Raw genomic sequence first — 15,132 nt, 5'->3', positions numbered from 1 at the left:
GGGGTGGGATGCAGCCACTCACAGTAACAGCTCTGATCCAATCCAGCTGGTTCTTCTTTTTAGAGCAGCTGGAGCAGTCAACAGAGGATAGGAGGGCAAAGTTGCCTTGTGGCTGCTGCAGCTGCTGCAGCTGCAAACATGGAGAGAAAGCAGAGGGGAGGGCAGGAGATACTATTTTGGAAGAGGATGCTGGGCAAACCATCCAATAAGGGCAGCCATTCTCATAAGAATGAGAAACAGTTTTGAGCAGCAGTTGTTAATTAAGCCCTTGGTGGGCCAAATGCTTTTCCAGCAAGGATTTGGTTAAAGACAAAAGAGGAAGAAGAAATAAAAGGACTGGCCTGTTTCCCTGTGCACTCCGGTCTGAGACTTTGTCAGGCAGAGCTCAAAGTGCTCTGTGGCTCCTGTGCTATTGTCCATCATTAGCAGGATTCTGGAGTTTGGCTGCAGAGGGAGAGTATGAAAGATGTTCAGGAAACTTACTGAAAGCCATTAAGATGTTTTTAGAGCCAGATAAGCCATTAAAATGTCTTAGGAGCTACAGCCTGAGATGAATTTAAGAGCATGTTGGATTTAATCGGTGATATGGAAATGAGCTGAGGGAAGTTCGATGCAGTCTGGGTGGGATTCAGACTTCCCTCTACCCCAAGGGGATGAAAAAGTGAGGTGAGGGTTGTGATAAACTGACACTTTGAGGTGCTGCCATTGTATGTCAGAGTGAAGAAGAATACCTACATCCCATGATGAACCAGAAATAACTCGATCACCCTGTTCAGTTCTGGTCCCCCATATAAATGAAACTTGAGCATTTCCATATTTTACCTATTCCCTAAGGGAAAACAGCATTATCCTTTACACATGCAACACTGATGTCAGGAGATACCATGTGACCTTTGTGGCTATAATAAATGACAACTTTTCTGTTTTATACTGTGAGCAGGCTATCATAAACTTGGTAACCTTCGCAAATTTGTAGTTTTTTTCCTTTGTATTTTTTCCATTGTTGAATGGAATTTGAATTCCACTGAATTTTTGTCGTTTGACAAGCCATTTATTCTGAAGTCTTAAGTCCCTTGCAAACTTTTGCAAGTATGTTTCTTTTTTCATAAGACCTTTTGGTCTCCAAGTCCTTTTTCTGCAGGGTATAACTGGAACCGTGGAGGTCTGGTTGCAAAACCAATCTCATTTGAAAGCACTGAGTGTGGACTCCCCTGTGTCACAGAGATTATACAAGGGGCTCAGGGAGTCATCTGAAGAATCACCCCCGGCTGTAGCTCAGAGAGGGGTGTGAACAGGTTAAGGAGCCTGTGTTGGGGCAAAGATGGTCTGGACGAAGTTGCCAAAGCAGAAACATGAACAAGATGAAAGAGGTTGCAAGGCAACCTTGCAAACATTCTGGGAAGGAACGTAGGCCCAAAACCCAGCTGAAAAAACTAGCAGGAAGGAAATCACGTCCCAGTGAAAAAAGGCATTCCTCCTAATCCTCTTCTACTACTTCATAAGCAGAAAAACCAATGAAAAGATACTCAAATATAACAAACCAGAATGAGATACGAAGGAAGGTTGCAGAGCTAAGTAAATAGGATAAATCTTCATCTTTACAGAATCAGTGAACTAGAAACAGCAAAGAATGGCTGGAAAATGGCCAAGATCCAACTCCATGGCTCTGAGACCACTCAGTACACCAGTGGTTTACAAAGCCCAGTCCCAGGACCAGCAATGTCAGCATCACCTGGGAACTTGTTAGAAATGCAAATTCTCGGGTTCCACCCCGGACCTACTGAATTGGAAACCGTGGGGACGGGCACCAGCAATCTGTTGTAACCACAGGTGATTTCCATGCCTACTACAATTTTAGATTGTATTCTTCTTGTTCTCAGGCTAAAGAGTTTGACATAGCAAAGTTGTTCAGCTCCAGATTCCGAATCTAGATACCTTTCTCCCAGGGAGATTTTAATGGATATTCCTTCTCAAGGACAGAGAGAGAATCAAACCACAACATCAGGATTCATTCACTCATTGCACCAATATTTATTATGCATTAAGCGCCAAAGCAGACATTCACCAGTTTTGTACAACTTTGTCACGGACCAGCTGTCCTTGAGGCTCAGTAGCATCTGGCGGCAGGAGGGCCAGGTAGACAGGGGTCTCAGCCCCCTCTTCCACCGTCCTGGAGCCGTAAGTCCCAGCCATGTCTGTGTTCACCCACCCAGGGCAGCACGCATTCAGTAGGATCCTGTCAGCTTTTCTCTTCTCATCCAGATGCCTGGCCAGGATTCTTGATAAAACCGTGACCCCCAACTTGGACACCCCGTAAGCTGAGTTGGGCCAACCTTCCCTCTCATGCACCTCATTTTTTGTGTCCTCCACAAACTTTTTCATGAGGTCCACCAGGTCCCCTTCTGTGAGGGTCTCACATCGGAACTTTTCTTGCAGTTCTTCACTGCAATTTTCAAGAGCTTTTAAACCCTGTAAACTACTGATATTCACCACTCTCCCTGAAACAGAATAATAAAAATATGAAAGCTTGTCACAAAGAAACAATCCTTGGTTGAATATACCAAACATACAATTGAGTCATGGTACAGGTTTAATTGCTGATAAAAATAAAAAAGTGACTCTAGAGGCATAAAATCTGTGCATCAGTGGGTTTTAACTGTTTTGGGCCCCCGTTCTCCCAAGGGGAAGAACACACCTCCATCAGGAACAGGGGCTCCCTTCTGCAGAGATTCTCCGTGAGATCGGTATGGTGGTACATTGGTAGATTTACCAGGCAGTTTTCAAAAACCACCACCTCCCCAACATACACCCTCCAAGTGCTTATGAACCTGCTTTCTGAGGGACAATGCCCTCACCCTAAGGACTAAAGCTCTCAATTTCCTAGGTTTGCACAATTTTCTAGGGCCATGGGCAGCTACTTCTATCCCTGAGTGCCCCAAACCTGAGCCAAGCAATACCTGGGATTAACCCTTGTCTGTCCATAATGGAAACTTCCCCATATGGAGTAGGTTGATTCTCCATCCTGATGTTGATTTCATTACTTTTTAGTCCATGGTTAATATATTCATATTCATCAAATTATGAATTAATGTTCATGTTGATAATAATTCACAGCTACTAAAGAGAAAATTGTGAGGCTGGCTCATGCCTGTAATCCCAGAATTTTGGGAGGCTGAGGTAGGAGGATCGCTTGAGGCCAGGAGTTTGAGATTAGCCTGGACAACATAGAGAAACCTTCCCATCTCTACCAAAAAAGAAAAAGAAAGAAAGAAAAATTTTCCCATGTAAACAAACATGCAAGCCAAAAACTATACAATAAGGGGGAATTCTTTTCTTACATATTATTCTGAACCTACATCCTCTGCATCCAATAGGATCACTAGATTTTGTTTCATTTTCTGAGTGGCATTCACAGTACATATTTTGGGGTTGCTGCACATTCTACTGGACATTGTCATGGTCCCCAATCCCATATGGAGATTCCCTCACTCTGTCCTTGAAAACTAGCACCTCATATATCCCCCAATTTCCTAAGACCCTTCAGTATTTCTTTCCTTCCTTTCTCTCTCTCCCCCTAGTGGTATTATGTATTTCTTTCCAAACTTTTAATTTTGAAAAATTTGAAAACTACAGAGAAGTTGCAAGAATAGTTCAATAAACACCCATACACCCTTCACCTAAGTTCACCAATTGTTAACATTTTGCCAAGTTTGCTTTCTCCCTTTCTCTGGTGCTTTAAGTTGCAGATATCATAAACTTCACCTTAAATACATTAGTATATATGTGGAACGAGGCCATTTCTCTACATAAGTACAATTGTGATCACACTCAGGACATCATTATATAACACTATTATCTAATAGTCCATATTCAAGTGTCCCCAATTGTCCCAATAATGTTCATTTATAGTTTTTGTTTTAATCCAGAGTTCAATGTGGAATCATGGATTGCATTTGTCAATCTTTTTAGTCTATTTTAATCTAGGGTAGTTGACAATGACTTTTTTTGAAGACCCTAGGGCATGATTTTATAGTATTTCTCTTAATTTGGATTGGTCTCATTTTCTTATGATTAGATTCGCATCAATATTTTGGCCAGGAATACTACAACAATGATGTGTCTTCATTATATTCTAAACAGCTCTGTCCTCAATCATTTGGCTGCTTCAAGGAATTAAATTTTAAGGGAAAGGAAGAAAGGAAAACACAAGTTACAGAAGCTATGCCTTTGAGGAAATAAAAATCCTAAGGGGAGGAGGTGTCCTCTTTGATTTGAGGGTACACCTCTGGGAGAGAAGCCAGGGGGTGACAGCCAGCCTCAACTGGATGGGTAAAATCAGCCAGAAGGGCTGCACAGACACCACCACCACCATTCTCTGCTGATGTCCAGGTGGCCCCACTGGTACCGAGACACCTGCTGCCTCAGAATAGAAAGAGCGGGCAAGTAGCTCCCTCTGGTGGCTTAATAGTTGCTTAACCTATTTACTCAGCATCTTGAACAATTTCAGATGATTCCACCTATGATTTTTGACTTTATATTTGTGCAAAAATGATATGCATTTGGAAGAAATTGTGCCCAGTGTACTCATACAACCATTATGTTTTTCAATTTCAGTACAATATTCGATAAATTATATGAGACACTCAAAACAATTATGAAATAGGCTTTGTGTTGAATGATTTTGCCTGACTGTAGGCTAATGTAAGTGTTCTGAGAACACTTACGGTAGGCTAGACTAAGCTATGATGTTCGGAAGGTTAGGTGAATTAAATGCATTTTTTAAAATTTGTCAGGAATTTATTTCCACAAAATCACAAATATCTCTTCATAAGAAACTTTTAATTTGATATGAAAAAATTCCTATTAGAAAATCTAGCCATTTAAATTACAGAAGGTTTTCCCATATGGAACAAAAGTCCTTGCTGTGACTTCAGAAAAAAGTCTTATCCTGCTGAGGAAGAAAGAAGCAGATGAACATTTCCTGTTATGTGTAGAAGTAACAACAAGACTTGAATTCAGAGATGAAAGATTAAAGTGGGAATTGTGAGTGAGTGTGGCAGACTTAATTCCTCTGATGGATTCTTTCTGGGGAGCTATAAATTTATACTACCTTAAAATTAAAAATAAAAAAAAGGCATTGGAACATGTGAACCTATTCATTTTATACAATTATTTGACCAAATGTTTTTACTAAAATCTTAACACTTCACTGTAAGAATAAAATATATTGTAGGGAATATGTTGTCAAAATACAATACTTCCCTTATTGTCACAATGGCTTAGCTGTTAGCAGTTAGTTCACCATGAAAGACAGGGTGACCTTATGGAAAATAAATGGATTTAACCATTTGTAACTAAAGAAATGGTATGGTTAGCTAACCTCAGAAGTAGAAAATGGGAGATCTTGTGCAACTATAAACAAATTGTAGGTTGGTGTACAAGATTAATTTAAAAATATCAAAAATTCAGTAGGTCAAACAGATAATACTTTGGATTAGCAATGTTATAAACTTCTCGTAGAGTGAAGGCTCTCTAAAAAGCTCATTTTGCAGCAGTGCCCAAACATGCAAAATAATCTGACAGTGGAGAAAACAATGACAGATGAGACAAGTCTCATGAAAGCACAGGCTCCAGAGCCACCCAGATCGAGGCTCTGGGTGCATGGGTGTGTCACTTTTTCTCTTTACACCTTGTTTTCCTCATTACACACCAGGCAGTCCTCTGGGCTCTGGAGATTCAGACATAATTCATGTCAAGTTCTTGGCTTCATAACCATCCCGTGCCTTGCTCTGCCTCCGTTTTCTCATTGATTGCTTCCTTGAGAGTTGCTGAGAAGTGCCGGGTTCTTCAAGGACTTTTGCTGCCTTCTCTTAAATGCATTTTCTACTTAAAATATTTTCAATTTATGATGAGTTTATTGGGACATAACTCTATTGTAAGTCGAGGAGCATATATAATTTTCTTTAAAGTTACGCTTTATAGCTAAGTAAAGAGTGTCTTTTAAATCAGTCTTGTATGTGGACAAAGTGATTCCCTACAAATCAAAAGGCAGTGATGCTCAGTGTTCTGCTCTCCGGGTAAATATGAGGTTTATTGAAAAGTCATAAATATTTTCAATGTGTTGTAAACCAGAGCTTCCCACCTTAGGAAGTAATGTTAGGGAGAACTGATGAACATAGTGATTCACTCCCTCTGAGTGAATCCCCCTTTTCCCAGAGCCTTCTATTAGCTTTCAGAATGGCTTGGATTACAATCATTTGATGCTATAATTCTTACTTCCTTAGAACCAATTATCTTAATGTGACTGAGTAAAGTCAAGAAACCTGGATACTATTTCTAGCTCTATTACTACCTGTCTGTGTGCACTTCTTTGCCTCAGTTTCCCTCTCTGTAAAGTGGCAGTGTAGGAACACAAGGTTTCTTCAATACCCTGCAGCTCTCAAATTCTATGATTTTAAAATTCATCAGGGAAAAGGATTCCTGATACTTAGTAAAAAGACATTCTTGGTTGGGTGCACTGGCTCATGCCTGTAATCTTAGCACTCTGGGAGGCCAAGGCAGGAGGCTTGCTTGAGGGCAGGAGTTTGAGACCAGCCTGAGCAACATAGCATACCCTCATCTCTACAAAATATTAAAAAAGTATTAGGCAGGCATGGTGGCACATGCCTGTAGTCCCAGCTACTTGGGAGGCTGAGGCAGGAGGATTGCTTGTGCCCAGGAGATCGAGGAGGCCGTGATCTATGATGATGCCACTGCACTCTAGCCCAGGCAACAGAGCAAGACCCTGTCTCAAAAAAAAAGAAAAAAAAACAAAACAAACAAAAAAAACCCCTTTTTTATCTCAATCTGGAAAGAGTCCCAGATATAAGAAGTGAAAAAAGCGAGGTAGCAAACATTATACTAAATGTCACCATTTGTGTAAAAAGGGAATTTTTAAAACCATGCATTTATATTTACTTAGATTTGCATTTTAAAACTCCATCCCCCTGGCCCTGGGCACTCACCACCTGTGCATCTGGCCCCAAGGCTCCCCTCCACCAGCACCTGCAGCTCTACCTGCAGGCTTTCCATGATCCCATCCCACTAAGGAACTGATAAAGAGAAGTACAGGAATACAACTCTCACCATCCACCTTTTTAGGTTAAAAATTTTTTGCATTCAGAGATAATCCTTATTTAAAATGTTAAATTAAGAAAATCACAGTTCTAATAAGAACTACAGAGTTCTTCCTAAGAATTACAGTTAAGTTCTTGGGAAATAAAATCCTCAGGGAAGCAGGTGTTCCCCCCACCCTAGCACAGTTGTCATTTTATACTTCTGATTCTTTATTAATGACTGTCTGCCCCACTAGACTCTCAGCTCCATGGATGGATGTTCCCTGTCTGCAGTGCTCACCATTGCACCCCCAGAACCTGGCATAGTGCCTGGGATGTGATAGGCACTCAATAAATATATTTGTGGGAAAAGTAATACAAATTATTTATTGAATACTTAAGGATGCGGGCAAGATAGTTCCTAATAAAGAAAATTTCTTTTGGATTTTCTGAATCAGCTTGACAAAGCTTGGTACAAGAAGAAAGGAATACAAGGAAAGTCACAATGCTAGAATAGATACTATGCCCGGTCCTGACGTGAGCCAGGTGTGGGCCCATCACCTCGGAGAGGTGGAGGACTCGCTGAGGTTGATCAGAGGCAAGAGACTTTTGGGGAACTGTAACATTCTGTCATCTAGGGTTGAGTTGATGACATGAATCCTAAGAGGACTGTGATATATCATATATATCTTTGAAAACTAAAGCTAAGATGTTTGAATGAGAAACCAGACAACGAGAAAATACGGCAGCTTTTAATTTTTCCCCCTACAGAGAAATAACACCTCTGGGTGATTCCTGCAGGGCAGCCCTGTTCCAGGGAGCCTGTGGCTTACTCCTTATGAGGATGCAACCTGACAGGCTACACACCGGACTTACCATGAGGTTTCATTATCGGCAGTAACTCAGTGCACACATTTCTAGTGGCAAAAAAATTTGTCTTCAGGGTCATCTCAGCTTGAATGTCAAAGGGCGTTGGATCATCAACTTTTAGAAAAAGAAAGAAACAAAAAGAAAATCATACATTTCCCCCTGAAACTCATATGACAAACTGGATCCTATCTCATAACAACTAATTAAAGGAAAAACAAGCTAACTTTAAAACAAATTGTAACTCCCTAGGTTGGTGGTTCTCAAACTTTAGTGTGCATCAGAATCACCTGCAGCGCCTGTCAAAGCGCAGCTTTCTGGGCCTCACCGACGAGCGCCTGATTCCGGGCTAGGGCTCGGAATTCTATCAAATTCCCAGGTGAGTCACAGCTACCGGTCTCCAGCCGCGCTTTGAGAACACCTGGCTTTGATCACTGCTTCTCAAACTGGGATGCACATAGGACGTACCCGGGGATTCTGTTAAAATGCATATTTTGATTCAGTAAGGCCTGAGATTCTGCGGTGCCAAGGTCTTCCCAGGTTTGCGGTTATGGCTGGTCCGTTTTCCACACTTTGAAAGGCAAGGGCTTCCGGCGCACAAGTCCCTCCACCTGTCGTCCAGGAAGCTGGGTATTTACTCATAGATCCCTTAGCCAATGGCTGAGGGCTGCTCCAGGGGGTGGTAATGCTCTACTTACGCCCCCACCCCGCAAGCTTGCAAGAAGCCCGCAGGCTGAGTTGTAGGTGCAGGCAGGGAGTCTGGGTCGCCTACCACAGCAATATCAGTGTCCCGGGCCAAAGGGACGGAGACCTCTGCTCCGCCATCATTCATTTTACTCGGTCGGTCTCCTGGGCTTTTCTTCCTACGGGGTTGTAAGTGAAGCTGGCCTGTTTAGTTCTTTGTACCCTCAGCACGTGGCAGCTGAGTAACTTTAGCAGTTAGAATACGTAATCTAGATACGCCCCCCCAACCGAAGATGTTCTTAAAAATCACACGTGCATGTATTATAACAAACATAAGCTCCCTGGAAGAGGGAATTAAGGCTTGCTTCCTTTTTTGCCAGAGCCTATTAAAGCTCTCCATTAAAAAAAAAAACCTATGAAGTTCGCTAATGTGCAAGTGCGCGCTAATCGTGTTCTAGCGATTCACTTCCTTTCGCGAGCAAATGCCTCCGGGCATCTATGAATGAGCCCTTTCAAGGGAAATGAAAGCCCAAAGTGAGGTTGGAGACCCTTCACAGAGAAAATATTTCTCGCCTTGGACAGAAAGCTGATGAGTGTGGCAGGGCGTGGCCTCCTCCTAGGAGGCCAGTTTTGTTGCAAATAGCAACTGACAGTTCGGGGAGGGCCCAGCGCAGCGCACAGGCCCGCACAGGCCGGCGGGCGGGGCGCGCTGTGTCGGTCGCACGGGCCCGCCTGGCGCTCAGCGAATCACGGAAAGGGAAAACCCGCTGCGGGAAGCCAGAGCTGAGTGCATCCCTAGGGGCCGGCGCCGCCCTCCTCGATCACTCAAGTGGGTGGGTGGGGAGTCCGCGGCTCCCTGCCCCGCACCCACTGAGCGCCCCGGGAACGTCCTTGCCCCAGACCCCGCACCTACTCTTGAAGGCGATGCCCGCGTTGTTGACCAACACGTTGAGCCCCCCGTACTCCCTGCGCAGGAAGTCGCGCAGGGCGCGGATGCTCTGCAGGTCGTCGATGTCCAGCTGGTGGAAGCGCGGGCTCAGGCCCTCGGCCTGCAGCTGCTGCACAGCCGCCTGGCCCCGCGCCGCGTCCCGCGCCGTGAGCACCACGTCCCCTGAGAACTGGCGGCACAGGTCGCGCGTGATGGCAAAACCGATGCCCTTGTTGGCGCCGGTCACCAGCGCGACGCGGCTGCAGGACGACATGGCCCGTTGGGGGCGCGGGGCACCTGCGTGGAAAACCGACCGGGCTTCGGACCACCCGGGGCGCGCACAGCAGAGCCAGACACAGTCAGAGCAGCAGCGCAGAGGAAGTTCTGGAATCCAGCGCTGGGAGTCCTAGACAACAAGGCTCGCGGCTTCGGTCCCTCCCCTCTGAGGAGGGGCCGTCTGTTCCTGAAGGTTTCGTAACGCCCCAACTCCCGGGCCCGCCCTCTGCCCGCGCTGCGCTGTCTTTGATCCAGGCTCCGCGCCCAGGGAGCTGGGCTTCCCCCGGAGCCAAACCCACGGTGACGGGTCAGTAGAGGGCTACAGATTCGTGGCAGTGGGACTGAAGAAATTGCCTGGGGAGAACCCCAAAGGGAGGAAAGCGAGAGCTGAGTAATTTTCTTGGGCGTGCGCCCATCGCCCACTGCAAAATGCGAATGTTTTTTCCTGAGATGCAGTGAAATTACTTGGACACAGCAACTGCTTCTCTGGACATAGATCCCTTTGCTTGCTCAAGAGAAATTCAGAATTAGGTGTCCCGTGAGTAGACTTAACAGGTGTGGGCAGACTACGTGGCTGATTCTCAGTGCGCCCCCAGGTGCGAGGAAATGTTTACTGTGGGCCAACCCTTTAGTGGGAATTTTTAATTTGATCCTTACATAACTCCTACGGATGATAAAATTATCTGCATTTACGTTTGTCCAAGGAGGGTAGATACCTGTGTAGATCTAAATTGATCTATATGTCTTCTTCCCTGTTAGATGTTTGTACCCAAGAACAAGTCCAACTGAAAACAAATTCCCAAAGGCATGTCAAGATGTGGGCACAAAATTAAAACTCCATCCATGTTCAGTGTAATCCGTGTGTTTGATTAGTGACTCAGACTTGGGGAGAACTGTGATCTTGTCATGACTCAGCTTTTCCCAGGCAGAGCTGGCTGAACTGCCTGTGCCTCTGTCACCCTAGTCGCCCTTCTCTTCCAAGTCCACACCTGAGGTCAGGAAGGTGGGCACCTGCTGTGGTCTCTGAATGCGCCTCAACCAGTATTTTGTTCTTTTTTTCCTGAAGATTATCCAGAACCCTATTTTAAGGATAGAGGGGGATATTCAGGGTTTCCATTTCTTCTTGGGTGAGCTTAATTTGTGTTTTTCCGAAATGTATGTTTCATCTACATTTTTGATCCTATTGACACAAGTATGCCCTTATCATCCTTTTAGTATTGGTAACGATACTTCCTCTCTCATTCTGACATTAGTAATTTGTCTTGCATATTTTCTTCCCCATCTGTTTGCCTACAGGCTTATCAATTGTTTAGATTTTTCTCAAGGAATCAGTCTTTAGTTACATTGATCTCTTTTTCTTCTCCTCCCTCTCCACGATTATATTGGTTTCTGTTCTGATCTTTATTCCCTTTCTTCTTCTCACCTTGGATTTTATTCACTCTTTTTCTGGTTTCTTACCGTGGAAGCAGAAGGCATTGATTTGAGACAGTTCTTCTTTTCTAATGTAGGCATTAAATGGTGTAAGTTTCCCTTAAGTACTACTTTAGATGTTGTGTTTTCAATTTCATTGAGATTGAAATACTTTCTAATTTCCATTTTGATATCTTTGACCAAGGGTATTTTGAAGTATGTTTTTAGTTCCCAACCTGTGTGGGGATTTTCTAGCTATCTGGCTGGTGTTGATTTCTAACTTAATTCCATATGGTTAGGGAACTTCCTTTGTATGACTGAACTCCTTTTTAAACAGTTTCAAAAGCTGGAGGGATTTAACAGCATGTTCTTATGTAATAATCTCAGAGAGGTAACAATTCTAGGGAAGAGGGGAGAACACAATGCGTGGGAACAGCAAGGTGGGTGGATGCAAGACTCAGGTGGGGCGTGGCCTGGGAAGCAGTGCGCCTCTTCTCTGGTGACAGAGGGAGGGCAGAGTGTCTGGGTTTAGATGCAAGCGTGTTAGAGAAACCAAGGACTTGAGGGTATCTCTGATCTCTTTGAAGGGTGAGAGATTGGAGGTCAGCATTGAGAGGGTTTCATTTGGGAGAATGAGGAAAGAATAGCCACTTTGCAGATAGGGAAAGTGAGGTTATTAGGGAATTAGGCAGCACTGACTGGCTGAATCGGGGACTCCTTTGGGATCCGTGGTCATAAAGGTCAGGAGAGCTGGGTCAGCCACCTCTGATTTCTCCGCAGTAGCTGGTGCAGGCGAGGGTGCGGTGGCTAAGTGTGAGGGCTGGTGTTTTGCCAGGCTCATAGGACAGAGTGGAGGGTGTTTGTGAGGTGAAGAGTATAGCGAAGGAGTGTGGCTGCTGGGGACAGAAGAAAGGACATGACAGGTTGGAGTTTGTAATGGAGGACAATAGGCCTGATGGAATGGCAGTCTTCCAGGGAAGGGGATCCTGAAGTCAACATGAGACACCTTGAGACGATGTGACCCCCCACCCTGCTCACACCCATCAGTGAAGGGTGTGGGGTGTCGTTCTGGGAAATTCTGTTGATCATAGCAGTGGTTCCCAAACTGTGAGTATTGGAATCCCTGCAGATATGTATTTTTTAAAAGTGCTGCTACCTGGCCCTCATCCCCAGTATGTTGTGCTTTGATTGGTCTGGGGCGTGACCCCAGCACTGGGAGTTTTAAAAGGCTCTCCAGGTGATTCCAGTGTGCAGCAAAGTTTGAGAGCATTGGGTTATAGTGACAAGGTTAGTTGGATCAAAGCGAGGTGCTCTTCAAAAGAGCCTGGGGTCTTTGAAAGAGAAAAGAGGAAAAGAGTCTGGAAAGGGCTCAGGGTATTGTGTACAGAATAGTGCCCCTCCCCAAAGAGGACCACTTCCAATGTCCAGAGCCTGTGAATGTCGCCGTATGTGGCAAAAGGGGTTTGCGGATGTGGTTGAGGATCCTGGTGTGGGGAGATTTTCCTGGGTTATCCCAGTGGGTCCAGCATATCCGTGAGGGTCTTTGTTAGAGGGAAGCAAGAGGGGTAGAGATGAACATGTCAGAGATACCTGAAGATGGAGGAAGCAGCTTCTAGAAGCAGCAAAAGACAGCAAGGGGCCCTTCCCTAGGGCCTCTGGAAGGAACACAGCTCTGACACCTCAACTTTAGGACTTCTGGCCTCCAAGACCATAAGATAATACATTTCTGTTGTCTTAACGCATAAAGTTTGTGGTCATTTGTGACAGCACCCATAGAAAGTGACTAGAGTTTCATGTCCAGGGCTGAGGGTAAACACCTTTCACTTGTAGCTAGCATGCACAGCATTGCACAAAGGATTGGAATTGTGAGCAAATCTTTTAAGACAAGGACAGAAATTTGAAATTTTTATACATTCCTGAGGGTGTAGGTAGAATGAATTCAAGAGAAAAAGCTGCCCGATGCCATGTGCCCCATGAAAGATCTGAGCAAGCTGGACCTGTGTCACCTGAAAGCAGAAGTGACAGGGCAGTTCCAGTGCCTGATGCAGATCCTGCCACCTACATGGCCACGTGCACACCTTCAGAAGAGTTATGGGTTCTGGCCGGGTTCATTGTTGTGATTCTTTTATAATTGGCTTTGCTGTCACTTAGCCAGGCAGTTATCCCTTTGTGTTTGCTAAATCATTAGGGTCAGAACCAAAGCCTTCACCAGCATCGTGGTATGTCCAGGGTTCTTCTCCTTTAAAAGGGCTGTTGAGGCGGGAGGGGCTGCGTGTCCACAGCATGCCTGCAGTGACTACGTGAGCACCTGCGAGGTACCAGGCATGTTCAGGAGTGAACAGATGGTGGGTGGGGAGCTCCCTGCTGCAAAGCTCCAGCTCTGCTGTTTACTCACTGTGTGATCTCAGGCAAAGTTCTCCATCTCTCAGTGCCTCAGTTTGTTCATCTGTAAACTGGGAATAATTATAGTGCCTCTCTCTTATGATTTCTGTAAGGATTAAGTAAGTTAATACTATAAAAGAGCTTAGACCAGTACTGACAAATGATACCACTGTATAATTGTTTGCTGTTATTATATTCTTCAGCAAAGGAAGGCAGACAACAGTCTAAAAACCAATATGCTCTTTGTTTCCAGCCATTTACTGACATCCTGCTGGATAAGAGGAGCTGGGCGAGGCACAGTCCTGACTCTGCCAGAATTTATGTGCTGGGGCAGATAACATGGGCAGAGGTGGGAGGCGAGAAGAACCTGTCTGCAACCTCCTCCTGTCATGTTCTAAGGACATCTGGGTTGCAGAGGGCAGGCCTGGGCAGGCCTGGGGCCTTTTGTCTTTCTGGAAGGAAGATTAAGGTCAGGTTCCTCAGTCCAATGAAGAGGTCTGCAAACAGTGTGGTAACTTCCCAACTCCTCTTCTCGGTCCCCGTTCTTCGCTCTCTGCCCTTCCCAGGGGTGGGACTCTACAGTGGTTTAGAGTCACAACAGTGGGGCTGTGAGTACTATGGGAGGTGGCAGGGAGAGGGCAGATCCTGCGGTGCCACCTCACTTAACTGCAGCCTCACCCTCTTTCCCTTTGTGTTCTGTCCCTGAACACTAGTGATGGGGTCATCCAGGTCCCAGCAGGGCTGGACCAGGCAGAGCAAGCAGGTGTGTGATGGCTATCGTTGAGGTCACCATGTTGGCTGTCCCTTTGGTACCCTGGAATTGGTTTCTGGTCTCTGTATTGAGAATGACTCGGGGGAAAGGGTGCTGCTTGTTGTAAATCCTGCTGACTTGGAAGCTATTCTCCCTGCAGATGTGGTAGGAACCAGACTGTGTGTGATGTCTGCAAGGCCGGGCTCCACACCCAGAAAGGAACTGGCCACAGCCTTGCTCAGCTGGAGAAGGGCCCCCAGCAGGCCGGTGAAACACCTGAGCTGGGAAATGTGGGTCCAGGGGCCCTTAGCTTTGTCCTTGGGACCCACATCACTGCTTGTTCTAAAGCCTATTTTTGCCTCTTATCTTGGCAGAGTATTACCAAGGCTGGGGAAAACAGCCTTTCCCATACATTTTTGGTAAGTGGCATATACCTCCTCTTTTGCAGAGTAATTAGGCCCTGTCTGTTGAAATGAAAGACATGCATCTCTTTCTGGAAGGGGGATTGTGGGTGAATTTGTCCTACAGATACCTTCCCGTGTGTGAAACAGCAGCAGCACAAGGATGTTCTTTATAAGGGACTCCCAGCCAGGTTGCTGCAAAGGCCACAAATTATTCAGCAAGATAATAATGGTTACAACTTTTTAAAGTGATAAATTATAACCTGTTTACCGTTACGAAAAGTATTTGAACACTCTTCCTATGGATTTCTCTGTAAACTACTCCCCAGTAATTCTTTT

At 45.1% G+C, this 15,132-nt stretch overlaps 1 protein-coding gene across 1 annotated transcript; it reads right to left on the bottom strand.

Annotated features, from left to right (window-relative positions):
- Positions 1-2,011: 2,011 nt before the first annotated feature.
- On the bottom strand, positions 2,012-10,114 carry CBR3 (carbonyl reductase 3). Its single transcript, XM_012640088.1, has 3 exons — positions 9,559-10,114; positions 7,971-8,078; positions 2,012-2,498 (listed from the first exon to the last, which is right to left on the bottom strand). Exons 1-3 carry the CDS (start codon positions 9,845-9,847, stop codon positions 2,062-2,064), a joined length of 834 nt encoding a protein of 277 aa, XP_012495542.1. The 5' UTR covers positions 9,848-10,114; the 3' UTR covers positions 2,012-2,061.
- Between the last annotated feature and the right edge of the window lie 5,018 nt (positions 10,115-15,132).

The sequence above is a fragment of the Propithecus coquereli genome, unplaced genomic scaffold (genome assembly GCF_000956105.1).
Source record: "Propithecus coquereli isolate 6110/MARCELLA unplaced genomic scaffold, Pcoq_1.0 Scaffold148, whole genome shotgun sequence".
NCBI classification, from domain to species: Eukaryota; Metazoa; Chordata; class Mammalia; order Primates; family Indriidae; genus Propithecus; species Propithecus coquereli.
This window is presented reverse-complemented; position numbering and strand designations above follow the sequence as displayed.